Source organism: Bos javanicus, chromosome 4 (assembly GCF_032452875.1).
Source record: "Bos javanicus breed banteng chromosome 4, ARS-OSU_banteng_1.0, whole genome shotgun sequence".
NCBI lineage: Eukaryota > Metazoa > Chordata > Mammalia > Artiodactyla > Bovidae > Bos > Bos javanicus.
Window position 1 is genome coordinate 20,522,661 of NC_083871.1, and position 20,962 is coordinate 20,543,622.

Here is a 20,962-nt window from a genome sequence, read left to right on the forward strand (position 1 = left end):
TCTACAGATACAGATTCAATGCAATCCCTCTCAAATTGCCAATGGTATTTTTCATGTAACTAGAACAAAAAAAAATCCTAAAATGTGTATGGAAACACAGAAGACCCCAAACAGTCAAAGCAAGCATGAAAAAGAAAAATGGAGCTAGTAGAATGAGGCTCCCTGATGTCAGACTATATACTACAGACTACAGTCATCAAAATAGTATAATACTGGAACAAAAACAGAAACATACATCAGTGGAACAGGATAGAAATACCTAGAGTCAATTAATCTATGACAAAGGAGGCAACACTATATAAGGGAGGAAGCACAGTCTCTTTAATAAACGATGCTGGGAAAACTGAACAGCTACATGTTAAAAAGTGAAATCGGGATACGTTTTAACACCATACACAAAAATAAATTCAAAATGTATTTAACACCTAAATGTGAGACCAAACACTACAAAACTCTCAGAGGGGAACATAGGCAAAACACTCTCTGACATAAATTGCAGCAATATCTTTTTGATCCATCTATGAGAATAATGAAAATAAAAACTAAGACAAACAAATGGGACCTAATTAAACTCAAAGGCTTTTTCAGAGCAAAGAAAACCATAAATAAAATAAAAAGACAACACAAACAATGGAAGACAATATTTGCAAATGATGTGACTGACAAGGGATTAGTCTCCAAAATTTATAAACAGCTTTTGTGGCTTAATATCAAAACAAACACCCAATCAGAAAATGGGCATTAGACCCAAATAGCCATTTCTCCAAAGAAGACATATAAATAGCCAAGAGGCACATGAAAAGATGTTCAACATCATTAATTATTAGAGAAATGCAAATCAACACTACAATGAGATATCACCTCACGCTAGTCAAAACGGCTATCATTGAAAAGTCCACAGACAACAAATGCTGGAGAGGATGTGGAGACCAGGAAACCCTCCTGCACCGTGGTGGGAATGTAAATTGGTACAGCCACTATGGAGAACAGTTTGGAGGTTCCTTCAAGAACTCAAAATAGAGCTATCATATGTTCCAGAAATCCCACTCTTGGGCATATATCCAGAGAAAAACATGGTCGAAAAGAATATATGCATCCCAGTGTTCACTGCAGCACTGTTTACAACAGGTAAGGCATGGAAGCGACCCAAATGTCCATCAACAGAGGGATGGATAAAGAAGACGTGGTACATACATACAATGGAATATGAGTCATTAAAAAATGAAATAATGCCATTTGCAGCAACATGGATGAACCTGGAGATGGTCATACTGAGTGAAGAAATTCAGAGAAAGGGAAATATCATATGATATTGCTTATGTATGGAATCTAAAAAGAAATGATACAAATGAACTTATTTACAAAATAAAAACAGACTCATGGACTTAGAGAATGAACTTATGGTTACCAATGAGGAAAGGTTTGGGGAAGGGAGAGTTTGGGAGTATGGGATTAACATATACTCACCGTTATATTTAAAATGGATAATTAACAAGCACCTACTGTATAGAATAGGGGACTCTACTTAATATTAGGGAGTAACTTAAATGGGAAAAGACTTTGAAAAGGAATAGATGCATGTGTATGCACACTTGAATTGTTCATCACAACACTGTTCAACTATACTCCAATATAAAACAGACAGTTAAAAATAATTTTAAAAATAATATGGCTCAGTCTAGCAGTTCCTCAAATGATTAAATATATTTATCATAAAACCCAACAATTTCACTCCTGAGTATATATTCAAGAGCAACAGAAATGCATGCCACACCAAAACCTGTACATGAATGTTCATAGCAGCATTATAGACCAAAAGTGGTCGCAACTCAAATATCCATCAACTGATGAATGGATTTTAAAAATGTGGTATATCCATACAAATGGAATATTATTTGGCATAAAAAAAGGAAGTACTACTACATACTACAACATGGATGAACCCTGAAAATATGTTAAGTGAGAGAATCCAGTCACAAAAGATCACATCAAGTGTGACTATTTATATAAAATGTCCAGAATAGGTAAACATAAAGAGATGGAAGTTATATTAGTACTTGCCTGGGGCTGGGTGTGACAGAATAGAATGGGAGTCTGGGAGCAAAGGCTGAGGAGTACAGGATTTCTTTTGGGAGTAATGAAAATATTCTATACCTATTTGTGGTGAAGGATACACAATTCTGTGAATATACCAAAAGCTATTGAATTTCACACATTAAATGGTGGACTGTATGACATGTGAATTATGTCCAATAAAGCTATTAAAAATGGCTCTGTGATAGCAACTCTAAATACTCAGCACATGGCCAATAAAAGCGATTCATCTTATCTACAGTGACAAGAGTACAAGGATCACTCTTTCCTCTAATATTCACGATTTTCATTAAATCATCAAATTGATTCAGCTTGTAGATGATTCTATTAAGAGACAAATTTACTTTGAGAAGAATGATCTTGAGAGCTCTGAGAACTTTCGTCATGATTTGGGACATCATGATGCCCACAGCGTGGAGTGCTTGATCAACCACATTTGAAAGAACATATTGCTGCTGCTACTGCGGCTAAGTCGCTTCAGTCGTGTCGGACTCTGTGCGACCCCATAGATGGCAGCCCACCAGGCTCCCCCATCCCTGGGATTCTCCAGGCAAGAACACTGGAGTGGGTTGCCATTTCCTTCTCCAATGCATGAAAGTGAAAAGTTAAAGTGAAATCGCTCAGTCGTGTCCGACTCTTAGTGACCCCATGGACTGCAGCCTACCAGGGTCCTCCATCAAGGCAAGAGTACTGGAGTGGGGTGCCATTGCCTTCTCCGGAAAGACCATATTATCTGCTCTTTAATATTTATTCTCTTCCAGTGGAATTTTCACAGCTCAAGCAGTCCAAAGCCAGTACTTGTACAAAACAAGCCAACAGAACTGAAGAAGTTATACTAAATCTTGTAGTACAAGACAGGGAGAGAGATGTATCTTAGCAGCACTCAAACCTTTCCTTATGAATTATGTGATTCCATAAATCCAAATCCATTCTGATGGCGCACCAATTAGAGGTGTACAGTCACCACTGCAAGCTGTCAGAGAAGCTGTTTTATAGCGAGATTGAACTCTGTGATCTCCACTGCATTTTCGTGATTACACACCAGCTCAAGGCAGCCAATGCCCTGCTCCTGCTAGTCTCTTTCATTCCATGAGGCATGTTCACTAGTAAGAATGAATGAAGCACAGTATGTTAAGTGGAGGGAAATGTTGATGTTCACTGGAAACAGGACTGTTCAGATACTTTGATTTTGGAGTTTCATATATTCTCATCTTAGTCATTCTCAAACTCAAAACAAAAATTTTTTAAATATCTTTTCCATCCTGTTTAAAGACTTGACATGATGGTCAAACAAAGACTGTGAACTAGTGGCCCATAATCCAATTCTGATTCACTAGACACTGTATCTGGCATACAGTATTGTGTGTTATGGGCTTCCCTGGTGGTTCAGTGATAAAGAATCTGCCTGCCAATGCAGGAGACACGGATTCAATCCCAAGGTCGGGAAGATTCCCTGGAGAAGGAAATGCCAATCCATTCTAGCATTCTTGCCTGGGAAATCTCATGGACAGGAGTCTACAGGTTATAGTCCATGGGGTCAAAAAAGAGTTGGACATGACTTAGTTGGAAATTGACCCTTACAAGGATTTTTTCAACTGAACCCCATCTCTAAATGATGGACCTCAACAGACCCACAGCAGAGTGAGAAGCTGTGTAGCTTCTTTAATTAACCAAGTCTCCATAGAGAAGAGTGAGCTTAACTAGCCTTTACATCATGGCTGGTCCACTTCAGTCATTTATATTCTCTGTCACTGACTTCTCAGACAAATAATACATAGATTTCAGGTTTATTCATTTCAACATTGGTCTAATCAAAACTGTAGAGGAAAAGATAAAATATTAAGTCACCCTAATACATAAACCTGAAAGGATACTCTACTCTTGAAGTAACTGTTTAATCAACCTTACTTAGTAAAGACAGCAATGCTCATAGCAAGTTTGCAATAAGAACTAGAACAGTTTAGTCATACAATTGACAATCTTCTAAAATCCACAGATTCACATATGACTTATATTTGCAAATATATCTTTATTCTTAGTAATATTTTATCCATCCAAATTGAGTTGGGCTTCTAGATTGCAAACAATTAAAAGCAGCGGCTAAGCTCCGTATGACAGCCTGTTTGCTGTGGTCCACACGCTCCCTTCTTTCTGCTCACGCCTCAGAACTTCCTGCTGCCCCTGGACATGTGCACCATATACTTTCTTCACAACTGTTCCTCTTTGCCTGGACTTCTCTCTATAGCCTTTGTCCACTTTGTAAATTGTTTATTTTTCAATTTGTATATTATGCGAATCTTCCCTTCCCTGTCTCCTTCTCTAAGATAATCACCCCTTTCTCATTCTATATTATTACATGCTTCTGTTTTTACAATAAGCTCACTAAGAATTAATTACTTTTTTATCCACAATAGGGGGACTTACCGGGTGGCTCAGATGGCAAAGAAATAGCAATAGAAACCCAGGTTCCTGCAATGTGGGAACCTGGGTTTGATCCCTGGGTGGGGAATATCTCCTGGGGGAGGGCATAGCAACCCACTCCAGTATTCTTGCCTGGAGAGTCCCCATGGACACAGGATTCTGGTGGGCTACAGACCATGGGTTCGCAAAGAGTTTGACATGACTGAGCAACTCAGCACAAGCATATCCATGATAGGGAACTTCAGAAGGAATGGGTTTATGTGCTGTGTGTGTTTGAGCTCCAGCACCTAGCACAGAGCTTGGCATAAGACAGGCTCTAGGCACTTGCCAGTTTTAATTAATTGAACCTGATCAACACAAATTGATGAAGAAAAAAAGCCACCAGGAGTTGTGTAATATAGTGGCTCTGAGTAAACTATATTCCCCATAGAAAAAACACATTGTATATATACATTATCCATATACACATGTAGAATAAAACAATAATTAATCTGCATCATTCCACCTGAGGTTGTGACATATACTGCCTTAATGATAGCCCAATCAGTGTAAACTATCTATAAGAAATACTTCATATAAACAATGTTACTGGACATTCTGACCAGCAGCGCTATTAGAAGAAAAGTACTTCTTGGAAATCTGCACAGGGATTGCAGTTTGAAGCCTGCTCAGGCACCAGAGAGGCAAACACAGGAAGATGATGAGACATAAAGAGAATCCTAAAATAAAAGCTGTAAATTAGTGGGAAGTAATGCAAGGACTCATGTAATGAGATCTTATACATGAGTTGGCTCCCAATGAATATTAAATTGGCATAAAATTTTCTAAAACAAAGTTTTAACATAAATTTTGTAATTAATATTTTAGTGAAAAGTATTCCTAATTGCATATATTTGAACCCTCTTACACTGTTGGTGGGAATGCAAACTAGTACAGACACTGTGGAGAACAGTGTGGAGATTCCTTAAAAAACTGGAAATAGAACTGCCTTATGACCCAGCAATTCCACTGCTGGGCATACACACCAAGGAAACCAGAATTGAAAGAGACACATGTACCCCAATGTTCATCGCAGCACTGTTTATAATAGCCAGGACATGGAAGCAACCTAGATGTCCATCAGCAGATGAATGGATAAGAAAGCAGTGGTACATATACACAATGGAGTATTACTCAGCCATTAAAAATTAAAAAGAATACATTTGAATCAGTTCTCATGAGGTGGATGAAACTGGAGCCGATTATACAGAGTGAAGTAAGCCGGAAAGAAAAACACCAATATAGTATACTAACGCATATATATGGAGTTTAGAAAGATGGTAATGATAACCCTGTATGTGAGACAGCAAAAGAGACACAGATGTATTGAACAGTCTTTTGGACTCTGTGGGAGACAGAGGGGGGAATGATTTGGGGGAATGGCATGGAAACATGTATAATACCATATAAGAAACGAATCGCCAGTCCAGGTTCGATACAGGATCCTTGGGGCTGGTGCACTGGGATGACCCGGAGGGATGGTATGGGGAGGGAGGTGGGAGAGGAGTTCAGGATGGGGAACATGAGTACATCCATGGCGGATTCATGTTGATGTGTGGCAGAACCAATACAATATTGTAAAGTAATTAGCCTCCAATTAAAATAAATAAATTTAAATTAAAAAAATAAAATAAAACTCACCTCTATAAATACTAGATATAAAACACATGTGAGGAGGTATAATAATTTCCATGATACCAGATGACAGGTGAAGTTCTATGCAATCTTTTAACCATAAATGATTGTGCTATTAGCATGTGTATGTTATGTTGCATGCATTTATGTATGCAGGTATGTGTGTGCATGCATACGTATGCTTGTAATGGTATATTAAATTTTAACTGTAATTCTATCATAATTTTATAGATGCTATAAAAATTTAGGGAATATACAGACCCAGCAATCCCACTGCTGGGCATACACACCGAGGAAATCAGAATTAAAATGTACCCCAATGTTCATTGCAGCACGGTTTATAATAGCCGGGACATGGAAGCAACCTAGATGCCCATAAGCAGATGAATGGATAAGAAAGCAGTGGTACATATACACAATGGAGCATTACTCAGCCATTAAAAAGAATACATTTGAATCAGTTCTAATGAGATGGATGAAACTGGAGCCGATTATACACAGTGAAGTAAGCCAGAAAGAAAAACACCAATACAGTATACTAATGCATATATATGGAATTTAGAAAGATGGTAATGATAACCCTGTATGCGAGACAGCAAAAGAGACGAAGATGTATAGAACAGTCTTTTGGACTCTGTAGGAGAGGGAGGGGGGATGATATGGGAGAATGGCATTGAAACATGTATAATATCATATAAGAAACGAATCGCCAGTCCAGGTTCGATGCAGGATACAGGATGCTTGGGGCGGTGCACTGGGATGACCCAGAGGGATGGTATGGGGAGGGAGGTGGGAGGGGCGTTCAGGATGGGGAACACGTGTACACCCGTGGCGGATTCATGTTGATGTATGGCAAAACCAATACAGTACTGTAAAGTAATTAGCCTTTAATTAAAATAAATAAATTCAAATTAAATAAATAAATAAAATAAATTGCCAATGCAAAAAATATATAAATAAACAATAAATAAATACATAAATAAACTGGTTGCAATTGGCATAAAACTGTAGAATAACCATTTCTCCTCCAAACTGAGAAACCGTTTAATTTCCTTAAGAAGATTTTGAACCACATGTACTGAGGTGTAAGTAGGATATTTATATATACAGAAGATGTGCACATACATATACAGAGCATATACATGACACTTACATTTACATACAGAGGGAGGGACGAAACGAGTGAGGGAACAAAAGAGACAGCGTTCTATAGGAGAGGAAAGAGAACCTTGAGAAAGGAAGCCTCAGCGTTGACTGTGCATTTCCTACACCCTTTCACTCACAGCATCACAGACCAGGAAAGTCTTGCCAAGAATATTCTTAGGTGTTTTCACACAAAGGAATTTTGGAACACACCACCCCAGTTAAAGAGTCACACCTCCAGCATTCTTTGCATGGCAAAGATATGCACCATCACAGTAAAAATAAAACACTAAGGTAGAATGTCTCTGTTTTAAAACTACTTTGAAAACTCTGCAAAGAGCAAAACAGAGGCTTTTGCAACTACATGGGTGGCTCTGACAGCAGGGAGAAAGCAGAGCAACATCGGTTGCAGAGAATCTTGAAATTCAGATGCAAAAAGAAAGAAGAATCAAAATGAAGGAAAGAACACAGAGAGATCCAGGAAACAAACTCCATCCCAGAGAGGAGGCATTCATAGCTCACAGCAGGACATGCCAAGTAAAAGAGAATGTTTATGAGCACTGATGTGTGCCAGGCATCACCCAAGTGCACTACAGGTTTCCCTCAAGTTACCCTTAAAATAACCTGGAGGGTAGATACTAGCCTCATACATATGGTATGTCTGAGGAACAAGAGACAGAGAGATCAGAGAGTACATTCTTAATAAACAACAAAATTTGGTCAAGATTCACGTCTATCCAGCTCAAAAGTCTCCTCAGGAACATCTCTTTCTATTTATTACATACACACGCAAACGCACACACATATATTTATTTAACTGCTGAGGAATCAGCGTTTATTTCATTTCAAGATACAGGTTCAATTCTCTGCAACCACTCTCACTCATTGTCAAAGGGAAGTACTGAATACACAGGGTCCCTTTGACATTTACAGTCACACTCTCTGATTTTGGTAGAGAAAACTAAAAATAATTTTTACATAGTGGAACCCAAACAGGCACCATTTGTGCTCAGATGCCATTTTTTAGCAGGCATGCTATAGAATATACTTGCAAACCTATCCATCATCTACAATACTCAGAATGTCCAGCTACTATTCAGTTCAGTTCAGTTCAGTCACTCAGTTGTGTCCAACTCTTCGCAACCCCATGTACCACAGCACGTCAGGCCTCCCTGTCCATCACCAACTCCCAGAATTTACTCAAGCTCATCTCCATTGAGTTGGTGATGCCATCCAACCATCTCATTGTCCGTCATCCGCTTCTCCTCTTGCCTTTAATCTTTCCCAGAATCAGGGTCTTTTCAAATGAGTCAGCTCTTCACATCAGGTGGCCAAAGTACTGGAGTTTCAGCTTCAACATCAGTCCTTTCAATGAACATCCAGGACTGATCTCCTTTAGGATGGACTGGTTGGATCTCTTTGCAGTCCAAGGGACTCTCAAGAGTCTTCTCCAACACCACAGTTCAAAAGCATCAAATCTTGGGCGCTCAACTTTCTTCATAGTCTGACTCTCACAACCATACATGACTACTGGAAAAAACGTAGCCTTCATGAGACAGACCTTTATTGGCAAAGTAATGTCTCTGCTTTTTAATATTCTGTCTAGGTTGGTCATAACTTTTCTTCCCAGGAATAAGTGTCTTTCAATTTCACGGCTGCAGTCACCAGCTATTGCTACTACTGTAATAATCTAAGGGGTAACTTCTTATCCAGACTGTGCCACAATTAGATAGCCCTGCATTGGCCATATGCCATAGGTTAAATTATTCCAACCACATAATCCACACCTGTGTCTGATACATTTGCTTGGAAAAGCTAATTTTCTATCAGGCTCTCTCACCAGAGCAATTTGGTGGCTGTATTTCTACCCTTGTGCACACACACTACCCACTTCTGAGTCATCATCCTACTACTCCCCTTCTGGTGGTGCTCAGCACTCTGTGTTCACAGGAAGGTCTGTGGGAGTAATCTGACCGGCAGACTAACCTTGACAACTTGGTTCTCAGGTCAGCTTCCCTATGGCTTCAGGACGGTAGACCTCCCCTGTTCCCCAGAATTTCAGAAGGATATTTATTGCACCTTGACTTTCTGCCGGCTTCTGGCTTCTTCCACGCAAGAACAAGTGGATAGGTAGCTATGTATGTGATTTCTGAACCAGACCGGAGTGAGCTAGAGATATAAGACATTCACAGTACACTTAAAAATCTCACAAGCTTGCAGGCTGCTATATCAGGCCATTTGCTTCTCTCTCGAGGTATTGTCTGTCGCTGTCAAACTCTCTCCCAAAGTTTCCCACTCAAGGCAGAACTCGACCAAGTGTATACCCATCTCAATTAATTCATTATTTAATTCCCATATATGTTTTCTCTTTATATGAACAACTGTGTTTCACTGGGGGACACATCATCAGAGCAACAAGAAGAATGGAGTATGTGCAGCACCGGCTGGATTGAGGCTTTGAACTCCATTAAATAAGAGTTCTACTGACTTGTACTATTTTCATTTATGTGATGAAAAGACTGCAGATCCCTTACCAGAGAAGACATGCAGATGACAAGATGACAAGATAATGCTCAACATCATATCTCTCATTAGGGAATAGCAAATGAAAATAACAAGAAAGTACAACTGCATGCCTATTTAAATAGCTAAAACTCAAAACATTGACAACATGGCTAGGATGCAGAGCAAGAGGGATTTTCATTCACTGTTGGCAAGAATGCAAAATGGTACAGTTTGGAAGGCAGTTTGGCAGTTCCTTAGAAAACTAAACATACTCTTAACATATGATCCAGCAATCACACTCCCTGGTATTTACCCAAGACAGCTAAAAAATCAGGTCCACACAAAATCTGCATATGGATGTAGATGGATAAAGCAGCTTTATTCATAATTTTTAAAACTTGGAATCAATCAAGATTTCATTCAATAGGGAAACAGATAAACCGTGCTATATCCACACAACGGAATATTGAAAGAAGTATGGATATCAATCTAGAAAAACGGTACTGATGAATGAATTTGTAGGGCAGGAGTAGAGATTCAGGCATAAAGAACATACCTGGGACACAAAGGGGTAAGGAGAGGATGGGATGAATTGAGAGAATAGCACTGAAACATGTATATTCCCATATGTAAAACAGATCGCTAATGAAAATTGTTGTAAAATGCAGGGAGCTCAACCTGGCGCTCGGTGACAACCTAGAGGCGGGGATGGTTGGTGGGGGGAGGTTCAAGAAGGAGGGGACATATGTATACTTATGGATGATTCACGCTGTTGTATGGCAGGAGCCCACACAACATTATAAAACAATTATCATTCAATTAAATATAATTTTAAAAAAATAAATGAGTTATCAAACCATGAAAAGAATGGAGGAACTTAGATCACATTATTGAGTGAGACTCAATCTGAAAGGGCCACATACTGTAAGATTCCAACTGCATGAAAGTCTTGAAAAAGCCTATGTATGGATACAGTAAAAAGACCATTGGTTACCAGCAGTCTGGGAGGAGAGATGCACAGATGTAGAGAAGAACATGTGAAGCACAAAGGATTTTTTAGGGCAGTGAAACTACTTTGTATGACACTGTAATAGTCCATACCTATATTAGAGAATATATTATGTATTTGTTCAAAATCACCCAAAGTAAATTAGAGTGAATCCTCATATAAAATGAGCTATAATACAAACTATGGACTCTAATTAATAATAATGCATCAATATTGGCTCATCAGTTGTAACAAATGTACCACACTAATGTAAGGTGTTAATAATAGGGAGAATTGGAGAGAGGATGAGGGGGTTATATGAGAACTCTAAATTCTTCCACTTAATTTTCTATAAATCTAAACTGCTCAAAAATAAAGCCTATTAAAAATAGCTTTTAAAAGAATGCAAATGATTTGCCTGTTTTTTCTCTCCTTGTTTTGTTGCTCCTCTCTTGCGTCTAACTTTCTTTCCGAGTTTTAGCAGTCATTCATAGCTTCTCCTGAATTAACTGATGTCAAACCTGCTATGTGAACCATCTCTCTCTCTGATGGCTCCTGGAACAAGAGCCCATCTAAACATTACTTGATTACATGTGCCATTTGAAAATGGTTGTCTTTATATTGTCTTTATTTATGATTTTCTCCATCTGCCCTTATTTCATTTTTTTTCTCATAGCACAGCTGATTCAATAATATAGAGCCAATAAAAATGATTTCCCAAAGATTAGGATTTCACATGTTAAATTATGCAAAATACCAATTAGCTCAATAGTTCTTCTAGAAGATGAGAAGACATCCTTTTGGGTAGGTGCAAGGACATATCAGAAGCAACAGATAGTACTTTTGGTATCACTGTTTTAAGTACTCATGTTCCCTCCACTCTCCTTGCTGCTGCTGCTGCTAAGTCGCTTCAGTCGTGTCTGACTCTGTGCGACCCCATAGATGGCAGCCCACCAGGCTCCCCCGTCCCTGGGATTCTCCAGGCAAGAACACTGGAGTGGGTTGCCATTGCCTTCTCCAATGCATGAAAGTGAAAAGTCAAAGTGAAGTTGCTTAGTCGTGCCTGACTCTTAGCGACCCCATGGACTGCAGCCTACCAGGCTCCTCTGTCCATGGGATTTTCCAGGCAAGAGTACTGGAGTGGGGTGCCATCGCCTTCTCCGCCACTCTCCTTACTGGGTTATTTTTAATTGTTATAAGTGAAGTGAAGTGAAAGTGGCTCAGTCATATCCAACTCTTTGTGACTCCATGGACTATAGCCTGCCAGGCTCCTCTGTCCATGGAATTCTCCAGCCAAGAATACTGGAATGGGTAGCTGTTCCCTTTTTCAGGGAATCTTCTCAACCCAGGGACAGAACCAAAATCTCTTGCATTGTAGGCAGATTCTTTATTGTCTGCACCACCAGAGAAGCCCAAGAATATCCCTTCTTCAGGGGATCTTCCTGACCCAGGAATTGAACTGGGGTCTCCTGCATTGCAGGTGGATTCTTTACCAGCTGAGCTACCAGGGAAGCCCAATTGTTATATCTCTTCCTTTAAATAAAGTACTTTTCTTATTGCTTAGGTATTTGGGGATTAAACGCAAATTCCTTTATTTTTCATCATTTTAATTCATTCTAAAGTGTCAAGTGTAAAATTCCAATGAAGAAAATTAGAAAAAAATCTCTACCTTATGACTCACTGGCACCTTTAACTCACACCCCATGATACGCTTGTGATAGGAAAGATGTATTTTCCTGAATGCCACTTCCCCAGTGCTTCTGTTATTAAAGAACTCACTAATGTGCCTTTATATTAGGAAGCCTGGAAGCTTCCACTCTCCCATTCCAGAAAGACCCACAGTTCAGTGTCATCACTCAAACTTAAATCAGAGATTGAGAGGCTTCATTTCCTCCTAAAAGGATTCAAAGCATATCACACTTCCCCAATAACCTAATCAGAACATCAGCACCTCACCCTATCCATCTCTTCCCACCTTTTCTTATATAATAACAAAAGGCAGAAAAAGACCTCAGTATGTGCTGCTCCACAGAACTCTTAATCTCAGTCTGGACTGGGTATTTTATTATTTTACAAACCAAATGCACGTTCAGTCACTCACTTGTGTTCAACTCTTTGTGACCCTATGGACTGAAGCCCTCCAGGCTCCTCTAGTTCATGGGATTATCCAGGCAAGAATAGTGGAGTAGGTTCCCATTTCCTTTTCCAGGGTAGCTACTTACAATTTGTGTTAGGAGTGATCAGTCTTACCACAGTCCATTGAGCTACTAAACCTTCACAAATTCTGAGCATGTGATTTTTGGAGCAGATAATCAACAAGCTTGTAATAAAACTGGAGCACTAGATATGCAGATGACACCACCCTTATGGCAGAAAGTGAAGAAGAACTAAAAAGCCTCTTGATGAAAGTGAAAGAGGAAAGTGAAAAAGTTGGCTTAAAGCTCAACATTCAGAAAACGAAGATCATGGCATCTGGTCCCATCACTTCATGGGAAATAGATGGGGAAGCAATGGAAACAGTGTCAGACTTTATTTTTGGAGCTCCAAAATCACTGCAGATGGTGACAGCACCCATGAAATTAAAAGACGCTTAGTCCTTGGAAGGAAAGTTATGACCAACCTAGATAGCATATTCAAAAGCAGAGACATTACTTTGCCAACAAAGGTCTGTCTAGTCAAGGCTATGGTTTTTCCTGTGGCCATGTATGGATGTGAGAGTTGGACTGTGAAGAAGGCTGAACACCGAAGAATTGATGCTTTTGAACTGTGGTGTTGGAGAAGACTCTTGAGAGTCCCTTGGAGTGCAAGGAGATCCAACCAGTTCATTCTGAAGGAGATCACCCTGGGATTTCTTTGGAAGGAATGATGCTAAAGCTGAAACTCCAGTACTTTGGCCACCTCACGCGAAGAGTTGACTCATTCGAAAAGACTCTGATACTGGTAGGGACTGGGGGCAGGAGGAAAAGGGGACGACAGAGAATGAGATGGCTGGATGGCATCACTGACTCGATGGACATGAGTCTGAGTGAACTCTGGGAGCTGGTGATGGACAGGGAGGCCTGGCGTGCTGCGATTCATCAGGTTGCAAAGAGTCGGACAGGACTGAGTGACTCAACTGAACTGTGCTATGTATGCTAAGAAAGATGAGCAGGAAAATAGGGCACAAACTGTAGATTTTTATTTATTTACATCATCACCTAGGATGTTAAATCATAACCACAAGCAATTCTACTGTGAATATATTTAATTTGGAAAACACTGGTGACAATGGTAACTGCAAGAATGTGAAAGTTCAGATTCCAAAGAAATCTTAAGACACTATACGAAATAAAGTATGAAAATTATATTTATATAATTCACCCTGAATTTGCACCTCAGAATATTTTCATGGTCTTTGGTCCACGCTATCTACATGTAAGAGCCAAAGTAATTAAATAACAACAAAAAAAGACAAGTCTGCAATAAAACATTTCTTTCTAGATTTGGTTTGTTTGTCTTGGTGTTTCTTAGTTGGAGAAAACAGATAAATGTGTTGGATCAGTGAAACTCCTTCAAGTTATGACATTTTTAGGAGAGAAAAAGGTAAAGAATGGGAAAAGAACTAACATTTTTTTAAATATAGTCGCTATACTTTAGGTACTGTGCTAAATACTAGTTACTACTTTTTAAAACTCTACAAATGCCCTCTAATTTCAGAACCCCTGTCACCAGTCTAAGGCAAGAAAAAAAGTCAGAGCTTAAGTAATTTCACCAATAAGGAAGAGGCAAGATTTAAAATGATTTGTCTGATTTCAAAGTCCATGATCTTTCCACTTCACAACACTGCTTCTTTTATAATTTGTTGGAATATCTAGTACTATAATTGTATCAATGTGCAATTTCTAGTGCATTTACAAAAAACAGATCCTTTACAGAAAGCTAAGGCACTTTATTAGACTTACTACAGGTCATAAAATTAAGTAACCATTCTATTATATAATACAATAATAGCAATAATATACCTTAACATTTATTGAAGTCCCAATATATATGAAGTATTCTACAAGTATATACATATGTTATTATACTTAATCCTCAGAAAACCCCTACAAAATACAAGATGTTTATCCATACTGGGGATGAAAGAAAATATTCAGGGTGATGAAATAATTCCACAGGTACCATGAAAAAAACATTTTGATCTATGTTATCCCAAATAAACTGGCGTTGATCATCTACCCATCCTGTCCATCCCTGGACACTGTGCCCATCCCTCCCTCTGCTCCATCTCTATTCTTCATTTAATAAGCAAACTGTGTCACATTCCAAATTAAGACAAATTATAATCACAACTGAAATGCAAAACTTTTTTTTAAGATAATGTCAACCTTATATTCCTACTACCTGGAATAACGTTCTTCTCACCTATGTTATTTAAAGAATGGTAAGACCAAGATGGCTATTTTTTCATATACATTGCAGAATATTTTATATTAGTACAGAAAGAAAAAAGGATAATGCCTGTTTTTATTTTAATCTGATGAAACAATTATTTTATGTGCAATTAACTGTAAAGCACACAGTGCCAGTCATTAATAGCACTGTCTTGCATTGGATGAACCCAGGTCAAAAGTGCTTAATGTGAGAATTTCCTTGAAAAAAAACTCAGAACTAGTTATATATACATCTTCATCACCTGATTCTGAAAAACGGCTACTGCGTATCTGAAGCTGTGTAGCTAGGGTGTAGCTGAAGCTGCAATACTTTGGCCACCTGATGCAAAGAACTGACTCACTGTAGAAGACCCTGATGCTGGGAAAGATCAAAGGCAGGGGAAGACAGAGTATGAGATGGCCGGATAGCATCACCGACTCAATGGACATGAGTTTGAATAATCTCTGGGAGTTGGTAATGGACAGGGAAGCCTGGCATGCTGCAGTCCATGGGGTCACAAAGAGTCAGACATGACTGAACAACTGAACTGAAGTGTGCATCTATTTCTTGGATTTTAATGTAATTTCATTATTATAAAAATAAATTCAATTATTTCATTAAAACTTTTTTGAAAATATATATCTGCAGCCTAAATTGATTAAAGTTGGATGTATTTACTATTTTTTGTCTGACTCATGTTAAGTCAATCATACTTTGTTCAATGCCCTTCATTTGGAATTGCTAGGTGAATATAATTAGCCATAATTATTACTGAAACAATTCCATACTCAAGAATATTAAATAGAAAAACTGTCTAATGCTTATCAGTAACAGTAAATTATTTACCTTCCAATAATGTACGTTCTCTAACTCTGCATGTATGAAATATGTTTTTCAAGTATTAAAAGTTAGCTTTAACTGTACATAAAACTGTTGAAACATTTACTTTTATAATTTAATATCTTATATTTTGGGTTTTTTCTCTGTTGAAAAGCAACAATGTTGTGGTGAGACTTAAATACCACTTGGTTACTCACTGTATCAATACTATAACTTTCCCACTATCTGGTTTATTATTCAACCAAGATTCTATCTCTACTATTCTACTTAAAATGTCTTTTCCCAAAGGAATTATCTTATTAGTTCCTCCTTTCACTGATCTTTTCTGAAATATATCATAATCCCTTTACAGACTCTCGAAAATGTCTTATACTTTGTGCCCCCATCCCCTTCCGAAGATATCTTCTTCATTTAGCACCTACTGACATTTTCTTTGGACCTGTTCTGACCACACATTGTCAGGCTCTTTCAATAGTTTCTCTCTCATTGATGTTGTTGTAGTTAAGTCATGTCCTCCTTTTTTGCGACCCCATAGACAATAGCCCACCAGGCTCCTGTATCCATGGGATCTCCCAGGCAAGAATACTGGAGTGGGTTGCCATTTCCTTTTCCAGAGGATCTTCCCAACCCAGGGGCTAAACCAGAGTCTTCTGTACTGGCAGGATGATTCTTTACTGCCGAAGTCACCAGGGAAACCCCCTCCCACCCATTAGCCTATAAAATTACCCAATCCATAAAAATTAACCAAGACATATTTCAGGGCCTCTTGCCTTCTGAGATGGCCCACACTCTGGTCTGTGGAGTGTGTTTTTCTCTAAATAAATCCACTTCTTACCTATCAACTGTCTCTCATTAAATTCTTTAGCCATGAGGCAAGAACCTAAAATTTACCGGGAAGAGCTACTTTACTCTAGGTTATAATGGCTTCCACCAGCTTATAGGTTAGAATCTAACATCTTTATCATAGGTTGAAAGTTTTGTTACAATCTGGCCCAACTCTTCTCATTAGCACTAAATCCATTCATTCCCACCAAATATTCCAGACTTGAGCTCCAACACTTATAAGACCTGTGAATATTGTATTGTCATGCCTTACATTTTTGTTGTTTCCTTCTATCAGCTATACAACTTCTTTGCTCTCATAGTGTTCTGTTCATGAGTATGGTATGCCCTGTTGCAACTGTTGTATATTATTCAACTGGACTTTGTTGCGGTCAGGGAAAACAGTATCTTAATCCTCTATCACAATGACTTCATGTAAGTCACACAGTGAGTCCTCAACAACCCTTTGTTGTGACTGACTTTAAAAAAAATAATTAAAAATGCCTTATACTTTAAACTTTCATATAATATACACTATGTATCCTTAACCTTACACATTATGTACATATATATCCTATATGTATATATACATGTTAATACATTATATATGTGTATATATGCATACAGCTATGGTTATGGTGTATGTATGTGCATATGTGCACATACTTCAGGGTTGAAAAAGCCTTTAAATATCATCTTTCCTAATCAGTAAATATCACAAAATAGGAAACCAAGAACTAAAGTCATTGAATGACCCTGCCAGTGCTGAGTTCCTCTATCAGCTCTTCATCCAGTGTACTTTTCACTAAATCACTTTAATTCAATGATCTCACCAATAATGTGATGCTAAATAATCTGTTCTACCAAGACCAAGCTTATCCCACCAGAATCTTAAGACTGTCTCACCTCATTTTCTCTCCCAAATCCCTGCCTGTCTCCTTACTGCCATCAAATGAGGAACACTTACAATTCTATCATCTCTGTATTTTCATTTACGTGTATCCCTCTTCTTTAAATATCCTCTATTTCCTCTGATAACTACTCTCAGTTCCTTCATAGATATGGTAAAGTCTACTTTCCCTGCGGAAAAAAAAAAAAGGTTCTTATCTTGCTCTCCTGTTTAATTCACCATTTTTTTTTTCACCAAACCAAGGCTCACCATAAGAGATTACATTATCCTCATCATACTAGCTTATATTTGCCCATGCACATAACTCTAAAGTTTAAAGATTACATTCTCATCACTCACTCATTTCATCTTCATGATATGAGGAATAGTCAGGAGAAGGTCATATTTACAGGCAGATGAGTAAACTGGAGATCAAAAGTTAAGTGACATTCCAACGTTCCTGAAGAGAGCAAGAGCTGGAACAGACACTAGAATCAAAGCCTCCATATCCTTGCTCTTCTGAGCTTTCCACTAGTTTAATTGGCTTATGTTTCCATCATGACATTGATATTGACACATATGGGCACCTCAGATTCTGTACAGTGAATGCTGCCTAGACTCATCTTTGATCTGAACTACTGCTCGGCTGTTAGTACTTTAAAAGTACAAATTTGAACCCTGGCTTTAGCTAAATCAGAGATCCTCAACTCTTTACATTAAATTGAAAAAAAAAATTTTTGATTTCATCTTTATCAACTAATCAGTTGATCTTTAAACTTCAAGTGGTAACAAGAATGATTCACACTAATATCCAAAAGGCTTTTCTAATCATGCGTACATGTGTGTTATTTCATGCAAGATTCTGAGGCAAATTATGTACTTTGGCTTTAGATAAGTTTCTATTCAATCTCTTCACTAAGTTGCTACACAGATCCAACAATTTTTTATAAAAAATTAGGATATCAATGTTACTGTAGCACAGACTAATTTGTCTCTGCCTTAGAGCTCTAAAAACAGCTGAAGTCAGGTCAGAGACACTCTCCGCAACTCATTTGTGATCCTGTGACCAATAATATACCTTCCCCCATCATATCTACTGCATCCTTCTCTTAATGTTTAGGCACTGCCAAGAAACTCTTTAAAATCCATCCCTAGCCAGAAGCACGAAGCATAATGCTTCCCACTTTCTTCCTATAAACAAGAAGTTTCAGGTCAGCTGAAGAATTCTCAGCGTCCTTTAGAGGAGAGAGGAGCCCCAGGAGAGGAGTGGTAATTCCTCATTTGGTATTGTTTTCCTGCCTGTCACTGCCCCACCAGGACCTCTGGTCAGCACTTTGCTGGGAGATTCCAAGGGGCAATTAGTTGCTTGCTTTTGTTGGCTGGTTGAAAACAAAGCAAAAAAAAAAATTTTCAAGACAGGAAAAGTTTAAACCTAAACATCCTAACAATCACACACTTCAAGAACCCCACAATTCACTCATTAAGAATTGAGCTGTACAAGGTCTCAGCCAGCTCACTGGCGCCCCATTTGCCTTTAACTGTTAGACATGCCCTCACTTGGCTTGTTTCCACGTGTCCCACATAAGCTACACTTAACAAATTTAAGTCTGTATCCGTATACATCAGTGAACTGTTTGCCTTAACACAGAATAAAAACCGGGGCTAAATGTTTGCTTGCTCTTTGCCAGAAATATATTTAAGAAAGTCCTAACAGAATGAGAACACAGAGGTTAAAAATATTGCACTTAATTATGAAAGTGCAGCGTTGGTTGCCCTCATTAACTATGAAGCTGTGAGGGAAATATCATTCCAGTGACTCACTAATGCCTTTTAGTTATTCGGTTCTTCTTTCCCAATAGCCTCGGACACGACCTAATTTGCCTCCTAGGAATCATACTTTTTACCTTAGGATCCCAGCACACCCAGGTCATCAAGAAGCACAGGGGTCCCTCCTGAAGCCCAGCAGTTTTGTGATGTGGACCCAGATGTGAAGATGGGAAGCACTGGGGCACTCCATTCCACTTACCAGTCTTCCACAGATAGAGGATGGGTGCCTCCGCCTCACCAGGCGCCGCAGCCCCGTAGGCGCCCGGGCACAGCAGCAGCAGCAGCAGGAGCGGCAGGACGGCCGGGTGCCGGCCCGCAGTGCCCCGGCTCCGGGACGCTGAGCGCCCCGCTGGCAGCCCCATGCCGCCCGCAGCCGCTCCAGGGTCCAGATCCCTGAAGGGGACGCGGCGGGCAGGGAATTTTCCTTCGCCCTCGGAATGTCTTCCCAAGTACAGAACGCAAAGCTCTTTCCCGCTATTGTTCGTTTTCGTGTCAGATGAAAAGGAGGGAAAGCGCGTTTAACACCGGGGAACAATAGCGTCTGCGGTGGCCGTGGCTGCCGCCGCCGCCGCTGGCGGGGATGCTGCTGCCGCTGCCATTCCGCGCAGAGTGGCAGGTCCTGGCGGCGAGGGAGGCAGCCGTCCGCAGGGGGCCCCAGCTGACTGAGCAGGTCCTGCAGTCCGGGAGGCAGCGCGCCCCCGCCTCAGCCAGCTGGAGAGAGAGGAGGGGGCGTGAGACGACCCCGGCACCGAGGGCGCTGGAGGCAGGGGGCGGCTAGAGCGCCAGGGCGAGAGAGGAGGCGAGTGCACCGGAGAGGGGACACCCGGATCCAACACACCCAAAGAACTCCAGTGCACATGGCGTGATGAAATATGTTTGGAGGGATACACCAATAAAAAGAATCACCACCCGACAGGCTTCGGCATGACAAATAACAGGCATTGAAATTCTTCGTCACCCAAGGAGTCAAATGCTAGATCGAAGGCATGTTCTTAGTATATATTTATTTACACAAAGCATCAGTGCTTCTGAATTACTTTATGTGGGGAGCAGTATTTATCATCAGAAGTGAAAAACATAGGAAAAAAGCAGAAATATTTACTTGCTGTTGAAAGGCACTTAAACTTTTAAAAATCTTTTTTTTTTAACTTAATTTTATCAGTAAAAATATGAGCAGTACTGATCTGTTAGAAATCAAAGTACATTGTCTCTTAACAGCCTTTAAAACTGAATTAGTATTAATAAGTATTCACAGTGATACCTAATTATATGGATAACATTTTACAAAAACTAATCATAAAATTATATTTCACATATAAAATTATATTTTATAAAATATTTTATAT

General features: G+C 39.3%; 1 protein-coding gene across 1 annotated transcript in view; it reads right to left on the reverse strand.

The window, feature by feature from the left end:
* The window catches only part of THSD7A (thrombospondin type 1 domain containing 7A), a 485,777-nt gene extending 465,307 nt beyond the window's left edge, over positions 1-20,470 (reverse strand). The window contains exon 1 of the mRNA XM_061413578.1: positions 19,816-20,470. Within this exon, the coding sequence (XP_061269562.1) occupies positions 19,816-19,978 (163 nt within the window). The 5' untranslated portion in view covers positions 19,979-20,470. The remainder of the gene's footprint in view (positions 1-19,815) is intronic.
* Between the last annotated feature and the right edge of the window lie 492 nt (positions 20,471-20,962).